This window comes from Phasianus colchicus, chromosome 22, assembly GCF_987193195.1.
Source record: "Phasianus colchicus chromosome 22, bPhaCol1.hap1.1, whole genome shotgun sequence".
NCBI classification, from domain to species: domain Eukaryota; kingdom Metazoa; phylum Chordata; class Aves; order Galliformes; family Phasianidae; genus Phasianus; species Phasianus colchicus.
Genome location: NC_143457.1, coordinates 507,353 through 527,212, shown reverse-complemented (window position 1 = coordinate 527,212; position 19,860 = coordinate 507,353). Strand labels below are relative to the sequence as shown.

The 19,860-nt window shown below is 48.1% G+C and overlaps 3 protein-coding genes and 1 long non-coding RNA gene across 18 annotated transcripts in view; 2 read left to right on the top strand and 2 right to left on the bottom strand.

Annotated features, from left to right (window-relative positions):
- The window catches only part of LOC149915229 (uncharacterized), a 241,332-nt gene that overhangs the window by 184,784 nt on the left and 36,688 nt on the right, over nucleotides 1-19,860 (top strand). The gene's annotated exons all lie outside the window — the stretch shown is intronic.
- Nucleotides 1-19,860, bottom strand: part of LOC149915233 (uncharacterized) — a 175,532-nt gene that overhangs the window by 149,417 nt on the left and 6,255 nt on the right. The window lies entirely within an intron of this gene.
- LOC149915235 (annexin A4-like) lies at nucleotides 3,043-10,709 on the bottom strand. Of its 13 annotated transcripts, none has more exons than XR_016459396.1 (5): nucleotides 8,758-10,015; nucleotides 8,478-8,591; nucleotides 7,947-8,332; nucleotides 7,505-7,561; nucleotides 3,043-4,585 (listed from the first exon to the last, which is right to left on the bottom strand). XR_016459396.1 is itself a non-coding variant. In XM_090123035.1 (5 exons), the coding sequence occupies exons 1-4, from the start codon at nucleotides 8,821-8,823 to the stop codon at nucleotides 7,548-7,550; spliced, it is 285 nt and encodes a 94-aa protein (XP_089979161.1). In that variant the 5' UTR covers nucleotides 8,824-10,015; the 3' UTR covers nucleotides 3,043-4,585; nucleotides 7,505-7,547. The 13 variants fall into 13 exon arrangements, 8 of the variants coding, with proteins under 8 accessions (XP_089979161.1, XP_089979158.1, XP_089979157.1 ...); XM_090123035.1 differs by having other exon boundaries at nucleotides 8,242-8,332; XM_090123032.1 differs by lacking the exon at nucleotides 7,947-8,332 and adding an exon at nucleotides 7,096-7,189.
- On the top strand, nucleotides 14,607-17,914 carry LOC149915234 (zinc finger CCCH domain-containing protein 11A-like). Its single transcript, XM_090123042.1, has 8 exons — nucleotides 14,607-14,660; nucleotides 15,002-15,209; nucleotides 15,851-15,974; nucleotides 16,452-16,514; nucleotides 16,760-16,846; nucleotides 17,136-17,474; nucleotides 17,781-17,857; nucleotides 17,909-17,914. Exons 2-8 carry the CDS (start codon nucleotides 15,156-15,158, stop codon nucleotides 17,912-17,914), a joined length of 750 nt encoding a protein of 249 aa, XP_089979168.1. The 5' UTR covers nucleotides 14,607-14,660; nucleotides 15,002-15,155.

The window sequence follows — 19,860 nt, the reverse complement described above, 5'->3', positions numbered from 1 at the left end:
TTGCCAGTCTCCAGTCCACTGTGACATCCCCGGTTAGCCAGGACTGCTGAAGGATGATGAAGAGTGGCTTGGAAACCACATCCACTAACTCCTTCAGCACTCTAGATGCAATCCATCTGACTCCATGGACTTTTGAGCATTCAGCTTCTGGAGCAAGTCCAAAACCATCTCATCGTGGATTATGCAGGGCCTATTCTGTTCCCCATCCCTATCTACCAGTGCAGGAGGCTGTGTTCCCAGGGAGTAACAAGTCTTACTATTAAAGACTGAGGCAAAGAAAGCACTTAATACCTCAGCTTTATCCTGATCCTTGGTCACCATGCTGCCCTCGGTGTCCAACAAGTCATGGAGGTTCTCTCTAGCCCTCCTCTTGCTGTTGATATATTTATAGAAATATTTGTTGTTGTCTTTTATCTTAATGACCAAGCTCAGTTCTAACTGGGCTTTGGTTTTTCTAATTTTCTCTCTGCACAGCTTCACTCCATATCTGTAATCGCCTGGAACAGCTTGAAAAGCGGGCTCATGTAAAATCAAATGAGATTCATCAAACCAAAATGTAAGGTGTTGCCACTTGGGTTGGAGCAATCTCAGATATGTGAACAGACTGGGAGAAGTACTCAATGAGAGCAGCTCTGTCAAGTAGAACTTGGGGGTCCTAGTGGATAAAGAGCTGGATGTGAGCCAGCATTGTGCACTTGCAATTTGGAAGGCCAACAGTATACTGGACTGCCTCAAAAGAAGGGCAGCCAACTGGGTAACAGGAAGAAGTTGTCCCCCTCAGTTCTGTTTTTGTGAAGTCACACCTGAAATACTGTGCCCAGGTCTTAGGCCCTGAAGACAATGAAGATGTGGAGCTGTTGGAATCAGTCCAGAGGGCAGCCACAAAGATGATCAGAGGGCTGGAGCACCTCTCCCGTGAGGTTCAGGAAGTTGGGCTTGTTTATACTGGAGAGGAGGATTGTTTTTCTGGGGAGACCTCATTGCGACCTTCCAATACTTCAGAGGAGTTTATGAACTGGCAGAAAACCAACTTTTTTCATGGTCTATTAGTGAGAACGGGCAAGAATGGTTTTAAATTAAAAGAAAGGAGATTTAGGTTAGATGATAGGAGGAAATTTTTTATTCACTGTGGTAAAGGACTGGAAAAGGTTGCCCAGAGAAGATGCAGATGCTTTTTCCCTAGAGGCATTCAGTGCCAGTCTGGATCAGGCCCTGGGCAACCTGATCTAGTGGTTGATAACTATGTTCATGTGAGGGCATTGGAACTACATGATATTTAAAATCCCTTCCAACATAAGTCATTCTATGATTTTAAAATGAAAGCTACAACTCCCGTTGACTACAGTATATTTTTTTTTAATGTTAAATATTTTGTTTGCTTCTCTTCCCACACAGTTAAAATCTTTTCTAAATTTGACATCAGCACTTATTCACAGAGAGAAATGTAAAGAACATTTTCAATCTTACTGTAGAGGGAGCCTTAAATTAATTAATTAATTAATTAATTAATTTTTGTGACTTCCGAGAGATCTATTAGAAAGTAACGTCGCAGATCTCATCTGCAGTTTCAAACATAGAAAAATCTCAAAGCAAGAAGGCAAGCAAATAATTAAATGAATAAGAGCACCTTGAAAGGAAATATTTTGTAATTTTACAAACTTCTCTAGGGAATAGATGTCATCTCTAATTCTCTTTTAAAGTTGAACCTTTTTTTTAATTCACATTGCTGTGTAAGGAAGAATGTAGTTTCCATTTCTGACACACAAAAAATAATGTGTATTTTATCAGCATACTCAAGAAAAATAAGAACAAATCAATATGGCAATTAATGACCACGTATTTCAATATGTGGTTTAATGAGAGTTCTTAATACTCTGAGACTAATAACCAGATTGCTGTATTGTGCAATGAAATATTTTTCTTAAGCACTAAGTTTATGACTTTCCAATTAAACCTTTACTATGAGAAAATGTGCAAGTTCTACATCTGAAATATGTTCTCAAATATTCTCTAAATAAAAGACTGCATTCAATATAAACCTACAAACTTGAAGAAAAATATATGATTGTAAGGTATTAAGCAACCTTTTGCTTTAGGTAATGTTTCAAAAATTTTCACAAATTGGATTAGATGCCCATGTTTTAATCAGGCTTAAAAAATTGCTACTTATCTATACAGTCAGTTTCTTCACTGACAGCAGGATTAATCTGCAAATCTCACTGGTTAATGACAATGCTTCAATATACAATACTAATTATAGGGCTAAAAACTTTGCTCCTGCTGAATTCCATATCTATGGAACAATGTAACTTTACATAAGTTGCTCCAAATAATGCATTTGAAAACAAGTTTGGAACTCTCAAACATTATTCTGTTTTTCCAAGAAGTCATAAGACAGTGAACTTTTCTTCTCAACTGCGCTGCTGCTGTCTACTGGTTTCAGCATACTGACTCAAGGACAGCCTGATTCCTGCTTCTAAAATCTAACAGTATTTTAGGAGAGGGTTTTTTTGTTTCTTTGTTTTGTTTGTTTTGTTTGTTTGGGAGGAGAAAGAAAAAAAAAGTTCCTATAGACATATAAATGTAAAACATTATTATTAATGTCATTAACAAAATACTGAAATAACTTATAATACTAGCAGTTCAATGCTTCTCTTCGAGGAAAACAAAAGGTTAGGTTTCTTACTTCAGTTGTCTGTGAAGACAAATTTTATCAGTATTTTTTTAGTTGATTCATTATTTCCTTGATAGATGTGTTTTATTTTTCTCCAGAAATATGCAGTCTTTCAAGCAGACAACTTTTCATTTTGTTAGCCAACTATGCTTTTCCTCACATTTAGTTTCAGACTCCAAATTCATCTTGTAACGTGCTTACAGTGCATTAGATATCAATTTAATTAAAAAAAAAAAAAAAAAGGAAACAAAACAAAAACCTAAAACCTTTTGCTTGTAAATATTTTTGGCTAAAAAAAAAAACAAAAAAAAAAACCTACAACTTAAAAATATTTTCTTTTTTTTGTTGTTGTTTAAAAAAGTGTTGGATTAAAAAAAAAAAAGTTGGTTTCTGTCTCCATATACTTGTATTTGTATTCAAAGTAGATATACTTAAATGTAAAAAAATGTAATCATGATGTGAAATCAACCATGTTATAGTGTTGGCTACACTTAAAACAGCATATAAAATATTTTAATAGAGTGATGGCAAATTTGGTTCATTAAGAGCCTTGTACACAGTGCTACCTAATACTTCAGATGATCGCTACCTTTTTGAACAAGAACCAACTTGTTGCAGGATAACCTACAGTTCCTCAGATAACAAATACAATGTGTTTTCTTACAAACGTATCCAACACCCATGAATTCCCCCAGCACAGCCCTACCAACACCGCAGCAAGTTTGATTTGATTTTTCAGCTAAGTTATTTCAGCTGTTAAAAAATTATCTAAGTTTAATCTAAATTTTAAAATGAGGCTTTAATTCTTTGCATGGAAATAGGAAAAATAATACCAGAATGTGATTCTCAATAGTGTTTAATGAAAGCACATAGCCAAGTCAAAACAACAGAAATCACAAGATATTTTTGCTAGTTAATTAACATAATTGCTAGTTACCATGACAAAGTGTTTCAATAGGCCTTAAATCACTTGACGTCAATGGAAGAGTCTTCAAGATAGGTGCTTCTTAACTTGTTCTAACTTTTTTTTTTTTTTTTTTTTTAAGATAAATCTCAAGTATTTATTTCCCCTAAAACACCTACAAGAATACTGTACTAAATTTGCATAGAAATAGGACATCAGACATTTACAGTTTGCAGGCATGTGGACTTCACGTAAGCACCCACAGGATCAAATTCAAGGAATGGTATTTAGAAACTACACTTGCTTTTCTTAAAACTTGATCTGTTGTGCTCTTAACCACTTGCACCATTGCTCATCTCGTTTTTTTTTTTTAGAAGAGATTCTAAAGTTATACTCAAATATTAAAGGAAAAATCTCTGAAAAACATGTCATATTTAGACAAGATGAGCTTCTTCAATTGAATTTTTACTTGTTTTATTTTTATCTTTGTCATCAGGCAATGAATTATGTCTTGTTTCCCTCTCAAGACCCAGCATGAAATGTATCTGAATGCTATCTTTTCCTCAACTGGTCTATTCAAGTCTTCTGCAAAAACAATTTTGAAGATCAAAAGTAGTGATTTCAAAGCACTCTTACTAATTCTAATGCTGTATTTCCTATAGAAGAGCTAACTAGAAACTCAGAATAAAGGATACAGTAAATATTAAATTAAGCTCCAGTTATTACAATTAGTAATCCTGGAATATCTTCATGCATTTTAGCAAAAAGCACTTGAGATTCAGATTTAATCTGAAATTCAAAGACAGTTTCTATTTAGATTTTTTTTTTTTTTTTAAAGGAATATAATGGAAAAACTTACAGTAGGAGCAGCCGTAGACCTCAATTCTTAACCCAATTTGGCCTTCTCCATTCCAATCTAAAGGAACTATACGTACATAGCGAGCAATGACTGGGTGTTGCAAATCATGTCGGACCACACTATCAGAGTTTGTGTTTCCAGGAAATGCCTAAGGGAAAGAATAAGAAAATTATTTTATTATTTCTATCTCATACACTGTAAAGATTCTGTTATGAAGGAAAATTTTAGGTAGTGAAGACCTCCGAGTGACTAGTTAGCACTTAAGTTTGGTTAAAATGTTTTCTTTGATACTGAGCAAATGAACAGTGGTTTTAAAAAGTTTTGTAGTGCTCACAACACAAACACTGTAGCACTGGAACCTCGTGCTTTCTCCACAATAGATACAGTAAATTCAGATAAGAGCTGCTGCTAGATAAGAAAGTATTTTGCATCACTGATCCATTGCTCAGTTACTAAAACATTTATAAAGATGTCCAAAAGGGTTGTTCTGTGACAAGATACCCATCCTCTAACAGATTACAAACAGCAGTCACTGTCTTGTAAACAGAAACACTGATATATCCTATTTCCTACAGCAGACCCTCCAATTTCTCAAATTTCCAGGAATACAAAGATCTTTCTTTATTTTTTATGTACTACCTTCTGGAAAATGAGCACACAGTTTCTCTCCTAACCATAGTTACCTCCCACAGCAAAATCAGCTCTTTTTTGACTTTGGAAGTCAAAAAAGTACAAAACACAGTACTCTGTCATGGTTTTATAATTTTGTTATCGGTATTCCACACCAAACATCATGTAAAGCACGGGTAATTAAAGAGTTAATACTCCAGTTCCGTGGACTGACATCTTTCTGGATGCCTGGTTCTCAGAAGAAAGGAAGAACTACACATCCCAGGGGACTTCATGTTCAGAGAGGAAGATAAGCCATGGGAGGGAGTCATGGGATCTTGCTCTCTGGCTCTCTTGCTCACTGCCTAGCAGTGTGTGGGTCTGCTCCCCAACCGTGTGCCTTCAGTTCAAAGTAGGCCTTTTAGTTTCGGACACTCTCTCTTATTTGATTTATTAGCCTCAATTTCAATTATATTATATTATATTGTGTTATCTTGCATTCCGATATCATGTTTAGTAAAATTAAGTTTTCCTCCTTAGATTGTTGCTGCTGTTCTGGTTTCTGGGCCCAGCTCCCATCTCCCTTCCCTTCCCCCTTTTCCGTCCTGTTTTTGGGCCAGGGGGCCTATGGGCTTGCTGCCCCCTGTCGAGGGCACACGTTGATCTAGATAACTCCGTGACAGACTCTCAAGTAAAATTTAAAAATGACTGAAGTAAATTCAGTGCTTCTTTTGTAATTTTGTACCTCTTGGTAAAAGATTTCATAGTACTCTGCTTAAAAGTAAATGATATCTATCTGTTAACATAACAGATTTTATTGTCTTTTCATCTCATGCACAAACCATTTGTTTTCTAATGGTAAATGTTGAAGATTGCCATTTAGTTATTTTCAGCATTTTCAGAGAAACATCATAAGTCTTCATGAGTAATTTTCAATAAAACGAGTACCTTGGAGCAGTAAACAAAGAAAGGTGATCTTTGCCACACAAATAAACCCATATAGAATCCTATAATACATTCAAGTACTGGAAATAAAAAGAAATGAAGAAACAACTAGGCTGTAAATGTATCTACTGCAAAATATAGTCATCAAAATTTTGTAAAGCCAAAAATTTAGGTTGACACTTTGCATATAGATACAGCACTAGATATTTCAGATGAGTATCCATCTTGTATACTGCACAGTAGATCTAGGTGTAGGTAAAGATTCACAGAACCCTTTCCTTGATGAGCTAAAAAAAAATAATGCATGTAATATTTTTTATAAGGTTGGTTGTTGTACTGATGCAATTATTGTGCTAAATAATGATGAAGACACTCATGGCTTCATAGTAAAACTTGTTAGGTACAAAAATTAATGCCTGTGAAGCACTTCCATATTTGAGTGCTAAGCATTTATGAGAAATACAATAGTTCTGTATTCTGAGCTGAATAGCAGACAGACAACAACAAAAAGCACAGGCTGAACAAGAACTAAACAATCTATTGAATAACTGCCTACCATCTCAGATTTAATGCTGTTATGTCCTTGTTAGCAATGCCTCTGTACCATCAAAAACTATGGCAGAAAGTCACAGAGATTCAAAGGACCGCTTTGCAACAAGCTCCTCGTATACTGCATGAACATTCTTTCATCCCTGCAGCACTCTCAGCTAAATCAGGATCGCCCCACAGAAATAATTCATTTTCACTGCTAACAGTCTTGCAAATTGGCCGACCACAGCTAGTACCATTTTCAAGACCTGCTGCTTTGTGCTGCCAATCAAGTTTCTTAGCTCCTCTCCCCCCTGCCCCAATGGCAGTCACACTTCATGATCTCTGCTTTCCATGCTGGAGCTGCAGCCAGTTGGACTTAGGTTTCTCAAGTCCCTTTCAGTCTCAGGAGGGAATAAAACAGCCAGAATGGAATGGATGCAATGGGGCTCTCTCTAGGACACCTGCTGCCTCAGAAGAGTTCACATCTACTGGACAGCTACAGAGCTCCTACAAAAGCATCACACACAAACAAGGAAGGAAAGAAAAACCCAGGACACTGTGCAGGGGTCCTACCTCTCACTAGGTGATACCTGTTTATGTCCATCCTCTGTACACGGAACTGCACCTCATCTGTTCCCCACTTCTTCTCCCCCGCTTCGTACAGGCACTTCAAGACATTAGGGGTGACAAAGTAAGGCTCATGGAGAAGACTGGGCGTACAGGAGATCTTAAATCCCTTGCAGCTAGAGCACTGCTGGCACGTACTTGTCTAGATCACGGATATTTTCCAACAAGCACCTACCAGGCACGGCAACCCACAGCCAAAATCTCATTGCCCCTGCCAAGTAGCCAGCCTGTCGAGAGACCTCTCATTAGAGACTTGCAAACAAGGCTAAAAACATTATTTCCATTTCACAGGCTGGCTTCTCTTCACCACGCATCACCTGCACAAGAATAGATTGGGAAGCACATTACTACGCACCTGAGCATCTTGCTGAGCATGGGCATCATCCACATACATTCCTTCATCTCTGTTTCCCTGCAAAGACACAAGGATAGAAGACTCAGTTCACCAGAGCATCTACTGGAAGCAACTCCTGAGAATTCCCCACTCATGAAAAGCTGCTGGGGATGGATAATGGAGTCCTTCAAAGGGAACACTAGCTTACAAATGAAATGCAGCTCAGATGTACTTTGGGCTTCCTTCTGAAACGAGCAGCAACCCACTTTACTGGGACATTTAAAGAAGAGCCCACAGCACTCATGCACACCCAGAGTCAGAGTTCCCTCCCCGGAGAGGCTGGGTTTGAGGTCATGGGACACACAGGGTGAGAAAAAGCCAGCCTGGAGCTCCTCACCACTGAGTGCAGAGCTGTGCCCACAGCTCTGAACATTCACCCCCTTCTCCCCTCAGCTTGGCTCACCATTGCGAGGGACACGAGGACCCTTCGAAACATGGGAGATGTGTCAGATACGATGCCATCCTCAAGGGAGCAGCCATATTCCAGCAAGAACACACACACAGCACCCGTTAGGAGCAGGGCCACCACCTGGGTGCTGCCCACAACATTTGCCAGCTGTAACCTAGCTAAGTACAGAACTGTGCCCAGGGCTCCCAGCAGCACTGCAGCACTCCAGCCATCATCATTACTGCTACAGCCTCCAATTAAGAAGCGCAGACAGGAAGAAACTGACAAGAGAGCCTTTTGCACTCCTTACGAAGCTTGTAGTTCTCATTAATGCCACAAATCTCTCCATTGGTGCGAAAAGCCAGAATTTCCATTGGGCAACCTTCATCTGCTCCTGCTCCCTAGGGAATCACCAAGGCAAGACTTAAGATACCAGCACCTGCTTGTGACGTGCAACCAGGTTTCTTTAAGAGAGAGAAGACATGCATAACAAAGCAGTAAGTCCTTGGCCAGAACTTAAGCAATACAAAAGGAAGATTTCCAAACCTTCACAGCCCTCCTTAGTTCGTGCACGTCATACATGGTGGTGGGAGTCATCACCCCAATGATCACCCTCTCAAAATTCCCACTCAGCTCCGACTTCAAGTCATCAATCAAATCCTAGAAGGCAAAGAGGAGAAAGGAGTTGGCAGAAGGGACGGCCTTTGAGGACAGAGGAACTGAGCTGTTCAGCACTCCTCTTCAGGCTCCAACCCTCCTTGCATCAACAACTGCTCTGAACTGAACAAGAACAAAACAACCTTGGTCAGGTGAAGTCTCTGCCGACCTTTCTCTTGTAGAGATTGGGTCGTTTTTCACTTTGCGCCCAAGTGACACAACCACGTTCGTGCATCTCTGCAGACCACCCACCCTGCCAGTAGTGCTCTTAGAGGTGATCAGAACTTGCTGACGCTGGGAAACATTTAGTTTGGTCAAGACGTCAGTGATGGCATCTTCATCCGTGCCTGCAAGAAACAAATGGAAGCTAGTCAGGATGCTTGCACAAGGATCAGAAGTGCCCTCTGGTCTTGTGCCACCTCCAGTCCCTCACACAGCCAGCTCTCAACAGCTCCAGGACTACATCGATGCACACAAAGCTGCCAGGACCCACGCCACTAGAGCAGCTGCATTTCGGGACACGAAGGGCAGTTCTGTTTCCACTTTCCAACAATTTTTAGGGCAGTTGTGCAGCAGAGCAGTGCAAGCAGCTATGCTTCCCTCTATCAAACCACCAGAGCAGCCATTCGCAGTGCTGGGGAAAAAATAAAAGTTGACCATGGAGGGAGATCAACTTAGCAAAGCCCTTCATGGCCTTCCTGAGAGCCTGCGCTTCTTGCTCAGCGCTGAAACTTGAGACCCCCTCGATTGTTGCCTAAGGCCACAAGAAAAGGATTTAGCAAAGGCAGACCGACGCACGCAGAGTTGAACTGGAAAAAAAAAAGAAGACAAACATGAAAGATGTGAACACAGAGATAGTAAAACTCCACCCACACAACTGATGCTTCTCTCTCACTTCTGTCTCACACGGCAGCCTGTTCTAGTGGGACTTCCCAAGCATATCAGAAAGAAGCCACGGGGGCACAACTGCATGGAGAACATATCTCCATATTGCTGCCCACGGAGTACCTGGTTTCCAGTGAAACAAAAGCTGGACCACCCGGCATCTGTGTTCAGGCCCACCAGGCCTTCTTCCTAGCAGTTCTCCACGTCAATCATAAAGCAATGCGCTCCCATCATAGCCCTAGTCCTGACTTCTCTTGTAGCAGGTAAGGACCAGTATTCTGCACCATTCCTTTTGCTCTGCTCGGCACTGGGGAGGCTGCAGCTGGAGAACAGCGTCCAGCTCTGGGCTCCCAGTACAGGAGACAGCTGGACATGCTGGAAAGAGTCCAACGCAGGGCTACCAAGATGGTGAAGGGACTGGAACACCTCTGCCATGACAAGAGGCTGAGAGAGAGGGGGCTGCTCAGCCTGGAGAAGGGGAGCTCAGGGGGATCCCACCCACGGCTGTAGAAGTTCCGCACAGAAGTTTGTCCTGATATCCAACCTAATCTTACCCCATGCCTGTGTGTCCTGCGGAACCCCACAGATGTGACAGTGGGCTGCTTCTCAAAGGAAACCAGTGCTCGGCGTCGGGAGCGGTGGAGGAAGCAGCTGATCCTGCCAATAACGCTGCCATCGCGCGTCCCTCCCCGGGACTCCCACACCTTCCTCTCCCCAGCCCCGCTCGGCTCCTCGCAGGCTGCAGACACTGCTGAGGCACTCGCGCTCCAGGCCGTCATCTTCTTCCCGTGCTGCCGGACCGCTCTCTGCAGGGCTGCGCTGAGCTCCTGCTGCTGCACCAGAACCGCAGCTCCCGTGCTGACGGACGGCGGAGCTTCGTGCCGGCACCCACAGCACGCGGCCCCCGGGCTGCTGGCGGCACGGCAGGATGCTCCCGTCCCCGCCTCCCTCCCACCGCCCCTCGGCTCCGGCATCCTCCCGTTATCCGCCTGAGGAAACGAAGGCCCCGCACAGGGCTCTGGACGGGCTGACCGACGGCTGATGCCAACGGAACGACGTTCAACACCGCCACGCGCCGGTCCCGCACTTCGGTCACGACGACCCGAGGCATCTCTGCAGGCCGGGGGCAGAGCGGCTGGAAGGCCGCGCGGAGGAAAAGGATCCGGGGGCGCGGGCCCCGGGTCCCCGGAAGCGGAGCGGGCGCGCGGCGCGGGGCAGCGCCGCGGGCAGCCGGGCCGGGGCCACGCGGGACGCGCGCGGTGATGACGCAATGACGGCGCGACCGCGGGCGCAAACGACCCCGCCGGGAGCGCCCGCCCCGTTCCGCGGGCCGACCAATAGGAGAGCGGGAGAGGCGGGGCCGAGCGCGGGCTCTCCGCCAATGGCGGCCGCGGGATTCCGTGCCGGGAAAGCGGCGCTCCGCCGCCCCGCGTCCCCGCCGCCGCCCGCCCCGCGCCTCGGGGCCTCGTCCGTCCCGCGTCAGAACGGAGCCGTCCTCCGGAGTCGGCGTCGCGGCGGGGCGCCGCCGGCTGAGAACCGGCGGCTGACTGCGAGCGGCGGGACGCCCGGTGTCCGGGAGCGGCTCCTGGCCGAGCCGGGCAGCCCCGAAAGAGAGGGACCGACCCCGCCGATCGAGACGCGTTCGAGCCCGGCAGAGTCGGGCGGCCGCCTTCGGTTCCGGCTCGGCTCGGCTCGGCTCGAACGGTCAGCAGCGCCGTGCTGAGCCGCTGCCCCGCAGGCGGAGGACTCGACTGCCGTTTTCTGTATTCACGTCTGTCCGAGAAGAAAGCTGGCGGCGCTGGCGCTGACCAGGGAGAGGGAGGCCGGGGGCCGGAAAGCTCTCGGGCTGCGGCTCCAGGGCAGGCAGAGGAAGTCACGGCGCTTTGCTGCTGAGTTCGTTACCCGACGAAGCCCGACGCGGGGGGGCTGGGCAGACAGTCTTGCCAAAGAGGCCCGTGCTACAGCAAGATTGACAGCACGACGCCTTTTGTTCCCCTTGAGCCCTGGGCAGGCTTCGGGGCGAAAACCAAGAGGAGAAAGAGGGCAGCGGCTGTTCCCCCGGACTGCTCCGTACATTGGTTTACTCTGTGCTAGAAAGGCTGGAGCTGCTTGCAGCGGCTCTGGACGCCTCACTCGTGGGATGGATGCATTGCTGAGCAACTTCCCCATGGCTGGGAGGGGTTCTTCAGATCCTCCCTGCAAACGGGGCTCCCCAGTGACTGCGGATCTGGCTGATGGTAAAGTGCTGGGGCTATTGGTCGTGGATCTTTCTTCACCACTGTGCTCACGTGGCAATGAGTAGGCCCACTGCCTTGCTTATTCCCTTTACTGCTAAGCTTCTCTTTTGGCTATAGACGCTGCCAATATGACTTTGGTTTTATTTTGTCATAGGCAGTAAAATAAGCCTATCCCAAAGACGTTGGTGTCTTTGTTGCAGCTGTTGAGCCCACCGATTGGCACAGCAGCATTAACACATGATGGGCACGTAACTTGGACATCAGGAACGTGACTTCAAAGGCTTCAAAGCATCGGGAATGTCTCCTTTGGAGAGAGACTGAGAGGTTTGGGCTTGTTGAGCCCGGAGAACAGAAGGCTCATGGGAGACCGTGTGGCTGCCTTTCAGTACACGGGGCCTCACAGATCACCCTTGCTGAGGGTGAGCACTATTCCCTCATCGAGGACATTGATGAAGATGTTGAACAAGACCGGACCCAGCACCGACCCCTGAGGAACACCGCTGGTTACAGGTCTCCAACCGGACTCTGCACCGCCAACGACGACCCTCTGCACTCTGCCAGTCAGCCAGTTCTCAACCCACCTCACTGTCCACTCATCTGTCCACACTTCCTCAGCTTTGTCATAAGGATGTTGTGGGAGACGGTATCAAACGCCTTGCTGAAAGCAAGGTAGACTACATGCACTACATCCACCCAGCCAGTGACAACATTGTAGAAGGCTACCAGTTTGGTCAAGCATGCCCTCCCCCTTGCTGATTACTCCTGATAACCTCCTTTTCTTCCAGTTGTCTGGAGATGGCATCCAGCACAAGCTGTTCCATCACCTTTCCAGGGACAGAGGTGTGCCCAGGTGGCCAAGAGGGCCAACAGCATCTTGCATTAGAAATAGCGTGGCCAGCAGGAGCAGGGAGGGAATCATCCCCCTGTACTCAGCCCTGGTGAGGCCACGCATTGAGCACTGTGTTCAGTTTTGGGCCGCTCACTACAAAAAAAGACATTGAGGCCCTGGAACGTGTCTACAACTTCCTGAATGGAGGCTGTGATGAGGAGGGGTTTGGCCTCTTCTCCCAGGCAACAAACAGGACCCGAGCAAATGGCCATAAGTTGTACCAGAGGAGGTTTAGGTTGGACATAAGGAAGAACTTGTTCTCTCAGAGAGCAGCCAGGCACTGGAATGGCTGCCCAGGGAGGTGGTGGAGTCGCCGTCCCTGGCAGTGTTCAAGAGGCATCTGGATTAGGAGTTACAGGATATGGTTTAGTGCTTGTGGTAGCAATGGTGATGGAAGGATGGTTTTTTCTCCTTTCCTTTTTCTTCTTTTCTTCCCTTCCTTTCCTTTTTTTCCTTTTTTCATTTTGTTTTCTGTTTTCCATCTTTTCTTTCCCTCTCCCCTTTTCTTTCCCTCTCCCCTTTTCTTTCCCTCTCCCCTTTTCTTTCCCTCTCCCCTTTTCTTTCCCTCTCCCCTTTTCTTTCCCTCTCCCCTTTTCTTTCCCTCTCCCCTTTTCTTTCCCTCTCCCCTTTTCTTTCCCTCTCCCCTTTTCTTTCCCTCTCCCCTTTTCTTTCCCTCTCCCCTTTTCTTTCCCTCTCCCCTTTTCTTTCCCTCTCCCCTTTTCTTTCCCTCTCCCCTTTTCTTTCCCTCTCCCCTTTTCTTTCCCTCTCCCCTTTTCTTTCCGTCTCTTTTCACCTCTTCCCCTTTCTTTCCTTTTTTCATTTCTTTTGATTCATTTTGTTTAGTACTTTCTTACTTTTCATCTTTTAGATTCCTTTCTAAAAGAAAAGATAGAATGGGAGACAATAATTAAAGAAACAAAACCTGCTTTGAAAGCCATGGGGCCGGATGGATTGAACCTTGGGGTGCTGAGGGAGTTGGCAGACGTGGCTGCCAAGCCGCTCTCCATCATCCTTCAGCAGTCCTGGCTAATTGGGGATGTGTCCTGGCTGTCCCTGAACATGTTTAAAGAGCTCTGGATGTGGTGCTCAGGGACATGATTGAGTGGTGGGTTGTTAGAGTTAGGGGAGTATGGTCAGGTTGCGGTTGGACTCGATGATCTTTCAGGTCTTTTACAACCTGATCCATTCTATGATTCTATGGATTTAACAGCAGCGTTCTTGTGGGAGCTGCACTGAGACTTGCAGTGTCTCTGGGTCCCCAGAATTACTTTCTCCAAGCTGATTCGTAGGTGCTGGCACTTCTTTAAAGCAAGAGCAGCTGCTGATGGGAGGAAGGTAGTTCCGGCTCATGAGCTCCGCAGCATCTCCCAGGATGGTACCAGAGGAGGCAGGAATGATATTGCAGAAGATGAGAAGCTCCCCAGCAGGAAGCCAGAAACCCTGCGGGAGAGTCAGAGCACGTGTGGATGCCCAGGAGGTAATGCAGCCCCAGTATTTGAGAAGCGCGTGGCCATGGAGCTGCGGCCCAAGAACAGAGCTATTCCGCCTTTGCAGAATAGCTGGCATCCCAAGAAGGACTCGTCTGTCCTTGTAAAAAGCAGGGGGAGGGCACGTCCAAATGCTTGCTGGTTGCTTGGGAGCTCAAATCCTCCAAGCTGGAGGCAGCCTGGGGGTAACATCTCCTTGGTCCGATCGTGCAGCACCTGAGCAAGAACTGGCTGCACGAGGGTCATCTTAATTTCTCTGTTCTTTTACTTAAATAAACCCGTTGGGAGACCGTGGTGTTGGTTTCCTAAAATTTGGATCTGGGAGGTGAGCACGCCCTTTGCTTATGATGGAAGCACAGAAGTGATGCGGGCACTCGCTGAGGTCACAGTCATCGCCGAGGTGGGAGCGTTTGTGGCACAGCCGGTGAGCAGAGCTGGTGCTCTGGTGAGCATGCTGCACGCAGAGACTGAGTTGTGAGCTTTCCTTGAGAGATCACCCTGCGAGAGCCCGTCGGAAGCACCGCTGCGGCGTGTGCGTGAGCTGGGCACAGCTCAGGCTGAGCAGGCCGAGCAGGTGAGCTGGGTTTGGTGCTGGGTGGTTGCCGGGAGGTGTCTCAGCAGGAAAGCTGGGCTGGGGTGGGCACGCTGCATCAGCCCTCGTCCCGGCTGGCGGTGAGACAGAGGGAGTTTTCTTCAGGACAGCAACACCAGCCATGTGCTTCAAGGCGCGTAACTATTGAGGAGATGGAGAACGCTTGCTGTCAGAAATCATGGCAGCTGTACAGGAGCTGGGTGTATTTTGGGGACAGTCCTTGTAACCAGCTGGTTTCGAGACATTGCCCTGCCCGAGAGTCTAAACTGCACAGCAGAAGAATGCTGGGAAAATGCTTCTTCCTCACTGTTTTTCACTTGCAGGTTCTTTCCTTAGGGTTCCTTTTTCCTTTCCAAAAGGAGATTTTGGGGATCGAGGCACTTGAAGAGAGAGTGAAGCCAGCTCTTTCCAACAGTGCGGGCAGTCCCTGTGGAGAGGACCCCGGGAACTTGAGCTTCCCCTGAGACGTTCCCCAGCATGTCTCAGCAGGGAGACGGACGCAGTTCCCATCGCTGCTTTGCACGTGGAAAGGTATGGCTGGGTTTCTTTCGCTTGGGTTTCTCCTTTCTCTGGTTTTGGAGCGGAAGGGGTGGAGCAGGGGGAGCCCTGCTGGTCCTTTGTTAGCTCAGTAAGCGGCTGGGTTGTGCACTTGCAGCAACAGGACAGCATTGCCAGGCTCCTTAACCTGCTGGGGCAGGGTGGGAGCAGAGAGCGGGCACTGCCCTCCTGCCAGCTGCGCCTGGTTATGGTTTGCCAGCTGCCCTGGGTTTCTGCTGAGAAGTTTGTTCTAGCTGCCTGCAGTAGTAAAGGGTGGGGAAGAAATAGTGGTGAAGAGCTAAGGCTGTGTACGGTAATTTTGCATGGGTTGAACTGTGGCACCTGAAGTCACTGTTTCCCTCGGAATAATGCTGGTGTTTGCAGGTGTGTTGGTTTAACCCCCCGAAGTGATGTCTGAGAGCGCCCGTCTTCTCCACCTGAACGATGAGAAAGCTGGATATGCCCAGAAATTGCAGCGCGTGCAGATGTTGTGAATGCGCTCCCAAATGTTTCCGTTAGTGATAACTAACGTCTCAGCACTCTGATACCCATCTCTGGCACCATCTGGAACGCTGCATCTCTTTGCAAACGTTGGGTGCCCGTTTCCATGGCCCTTCCTTTATTTCTCTCCTCAGAAGCAGCGCGGCGCGGTTCCCTGTGCTAGGGAGCAGCACCCAGCAGGCTGCCAGAGAACCAACAGCGCCTTGCAGCGCACAGAGGGACGCGATGGGGACGGACCATCCTTAGCACCACGCAAAAGTGAGTCTCTGCAGTCCTCTGTCATGAAGTATGGAAGAATGCATTTTAAGTATTACTTCTGAGCGGTGCAGCACTGCAGGGATGTCCGGTAACCATGGTGGAAGCATTAGAGAGGCCAACAGCAACAGATGGCAGCAGTGAGACAGAAGTGTGTGTGTAAGTGGTGGTGCTCAGAGCTGAGTGCATTCCCTGTAGGGACAAAAAATCCGTGCCTCGACTTTTGCAGCTGATAGCGTTTTGTGTGCTGACGCAGCTTTGCTCTGCAGCATGCAGAGCTGTCAGGCAGACTGGGGTTCCTCTGCTGCCACCTGAGCGGGAATGAGAGCAGTAGTGCTTTGTGCAAGCGCACTGCAGTTTAAAGATCAGTTTCTGTTCTGGCTGTAGAAGAGTGTCTTTTGGTTTTTGTGGTGGACGTGGGCTAACAGGACAGTGCTGCTCCTGGTGTCTGTGAAATCAACACACAATCTGTTGTTGTAGGGACGGAGCCTGCGCGTCCATGGAATGGTGCTGGGCTTGGGGGGAAACGGAAAGCCTCCCCAGGTAAGAAGCTCTTGTGAGCTGTGGTGTGGGTACCTGCCTCTAAATAGGGCTGCATGAAGGGCTGTGTGGGATGGAGGAGAAAAGAAGGGGCACTGCAGATCTGTGCTGACTGCAGAAATGGCACAGCGTTGTAGCAGCAGAAAGGCCAATTGAAGAAACTACGCTTGAGGAGTTTGTGGTTGGCTGTGCTAAAATGCTCCTCCAAAGAGATGCTCTTCATGTCTTTCTTGTTTCCTTTCTGACAGAAGCTGATGCAAGCAGGCTTGCAGTGAAGCGCAGCCTTGCAGGAAGCCAGGGGAGGAGCATGGAGCGTGGCACAGCCCCCAAGAGAGGTACAGACACACAGCAGCATCTGGGTTTGGTGCACTGTCTTTCTAGTTAGGCTTTCTGTCTGTCCTTTCCTGGGACTGCTGTCGTTGCGTGTTGCTTGAGATCTTAATCCCTGGGGATTACAGTTGCCTTTCCTGTCCCAATTGGAAATGGCCCACAGTTCAGCCAAGATCCCAAGGTCCATTGCTGTGAACACTCGAGAGTTCCTAGCATTGTGGCCCATTTTGCAGACCGAAGGCAGTGTGTGACTCTCTTTTAATCTTGCTGCTTCCCCTTGCTTGATTTGAACAGGGAGAGGTGCTGAGCCAAACGGCAAGATGTACGCGAAAGCTCCTCTCCAGGCTCCAGGAGGGCTTCCTGGAACAGCAGGTCCCAGCAGAGGGGAAAGACCTTCCCCTGCAGTTGACAACCACTCCCTCTCCAAGACCATGGCTGCAAGAAAGCGCAAGGGAGTGGAGGAAGAGGAGCAAAAAGCAGAGCTGTGGCCTGCCAAGAAACAAGTGAAGGTGGAGCGCGATGGGGAGAAGGCTCAGAGCCCACATCAGAGCAGAGGCGGTGTGCCAGCTCCAGCAACACACCCTGGGCCTGCCCCAGCGCCGACTGAGCGGTTCCGGACCTCAAAGCGAAGAGGTAGGAAGGTGCTGCAGCTGCCCTGGTGAGGTGCTTCCCTTATCAGGTGCATGGAGTTTGCTTAGGATTTGCTTTGCTTTCTCCTTCTCTCTGCGGAGAGGGGAAAAGAGTAGAAGGCTGCCGAGTCCAATGGCAAGGAAGTGCCAGAAAGTGTAACCCTCTCTTTTCCCATGAAATCCATGACGGCCTTCTGCTTGTCCCACTGGAAATACCCTTCCTTGAGAGGCTTCCTAGCCTGTTTTCATGTACCCATGTTTCCGCGGTTTTGCTGTTGACAAACTGAATTTCTCTCCTCTTTCTCTATAGCAAGACGACAACGACAAAAAGAGAGGAGAGCAGAAATGAAGAAGGCTGCTCTGAGAGCTGCCGCTGCACGTGCAGAGGTGAGTCCTCGGTGAGCACAGACACGGCTCTTGTTGTTCTCTGTCTGTCAGACGTGAAGGGGATTGTAGAATGCTGGGGGAAGCGGTGTCCTACTTTGACGCTCGCTTTCTTTCTTTCCAGTCCTCCACAATGAACAGCCTTGTGGAGATGATGGAGAAGCTGCAGCTGAAGGACTGAGTGGAGGAGCATCAGAAGGCAGCGGCTTCGTGGCAGCAGCCCAACTTGGCACTCTGGTTGCAGTCCATCAATAAACAATTGGAGCTTTGTATTCACAAAGAGCGCACGGCCTGATTTGTCCAGTGGCACTCAGTGAGCTGCTGCACCACCTCCTCGTTATTCCACTCGCGGCGCTGGGTCAGAACTCCCACATCTCCATCAGGGGATGCTGCAGGTTATAGAAGCAATGGATGCACCAGTCCTTGGCCCTGCCCATAAACGCACTGCCTGCAAAGCACGTGCACAGAACTGCGAGTAGCACGGCCTGAGCACAGGCGCGCTGAGTTAGAGAACAGCTGTCTCGAGCTGTCTGAGTTTCTCAGGGCAGCACTGAGCAGAAGTGAGCGTGTGCCCCTCACCCTGCAGGCGTCTCTGTTGGGGGAAGAGAGGCTCCTGATCCCAGAAGGCAGAGGTGTTCTCCTGACTTCTCTGCAGTGCTACCTTGCCTCATTGTCCCCCCTCTCTTCAGCCGTTTTGATGCTACTTTTCATCCTTTGGGCAGAGCTTGAGTCACTCTCATCATCGCACAGCTTTGTACTGAGCGGTGTGGAATTTTCTGGCTTTGCTCTTAAAAGCCTAGGCTGAAAACTGCAGCGTGCATGCTTAGTTTACATGGGGACATGGGGGGGGACATCCCCTAACCCCCATTATCGAAAAATAAACCTTAATTGCAAAAGTGAGGGGTGTCAACCCCCGACCCATGGGAACAAAGTGGTCCGTGGGGGTGACACTGTGGGGGTGTCCCCATCTCCAGTACGTGACACCACCAGGGTGCCATGAAGGTGTCCCCAACTTTGGTGGTGTGACAGCACGATGCTGTGTCCCCACTTCTCCAGGAAGTCCTCCAGCTGGTTACAGTGTCCCCAGCTTCAGCTCAACGTCCCCAGGGGGTCCTTTTGTCCCCTCTGCATGACGGTGACACCCGATGCTGGCTGCCGAACGCGACACCCGATGACGATGACACCGCGTCACGGCTGTGCCACGCTGGTGTCACACAGTCCCCTCTGGTGGTGGCACAGAGTTCACCACCGTGCGTGTCCCCATCCTCATGTCAGACGATGGTGACAGCGCCAGAGGACTCCAGTGTCACCAGGTCCAGCTCTAGGCGGGCCTGGAGGGGTGACAAAGAACAGTGAGAGGCTCAGTGACAGCATGGTGACAACACAGAGCTGCCTGTGCCTGGCCCCATGCGGTGGTCAGAGTACAGGGAATGGTGTCACCCGATAGATGGTGGCACACAAGTGATGGTGACACCAGATGACGGTAACAACAGTGACAGCCAGGGATGGGGACACTGCGTCACGGCTGTTCCACATCGAGGTCACCCTGTGTCACGGTGTCACCCGAAGACAGTGACACTCAACGACTCCCAGTGGCATCCAGTGAAGGGAAGCACCAACAATGGTGACACCACTGACCCCATGTCACACCCACAGCAGACCCCACATGTCCCCCGACTGTCCCCAGCCCCCCTCCCTGTACACTCCTCGTCACCTCTTCAATGAGGATGGCACCGCTCTGCAGTTGTGCCAGTCCTCTTCTTGGTTGCAAGTGTCCCATTTGGTTTTGTCATCCAGTATTTTTGGGAGAAAACGTGTGGTAGTTCTAAGAGAAGGGGTATTTCTGGGAGAAAATATCCTCTTTTTGGAAGAGAAGGTGAAATTTACCACTGAAATGTGGTATTTCTGGGAGAAAATGACATACTTGAGGGAGAGAACTCGGAAATGGTGGGAGAGAATGTCTTCTATTCGAGAGCAACTGTGACATTTTTGGTGTGACGACTGGT

Excerpts from the sequence above, each read along its gene's own strand:
- LOC149915235 (XM_090123028.1), bottom strand. The coding sequence starts at position 8,823 with ATGCACGAACGTGGTTGTGTCACTTGGGCGCAAAGTGAAAAACGACCC. Across the intron at positions 7,562-8,477 it reads AACTAAGGAGGGCTGTGAAG|GGAAACAGAGATGAAGGAAT; the intron begins GTTTGGAAATCT and ends GTGTCTTTGCAG. Across the intron at positions 4,586-7,504 it reads ATGCTCAGCAAGATGCTCAG|GCATTTCCTGGAAACACAAA; the intron begins GTGCGTAGTAAT and ends TCTTTCCCTTAG.
- LOC149915234 (XM_090123042.1), top strand. The coding sequence starts at position 15,156 with ATGTCTCAGCAGGGAGACGGACGCAGTTCCCATCGCTGCTTTGCACGT. Across the intron at positions 15,210-15,850 it reads GCTGCTTTGCACGTGGAAAG|AAGCAGCGCGGCGCGGTTCC; the intron begins GTATGGCTGGGT and ends TTCTCTCCTCAG. Across the intron at positions 15,975-16,451 it reads ATCCTTAGCACCACGCAAAA|GGACGGAGCCTGCGCGTCCA; the intron begins GTGAGTCTCTGC and ends CTGTTGTTGTAG.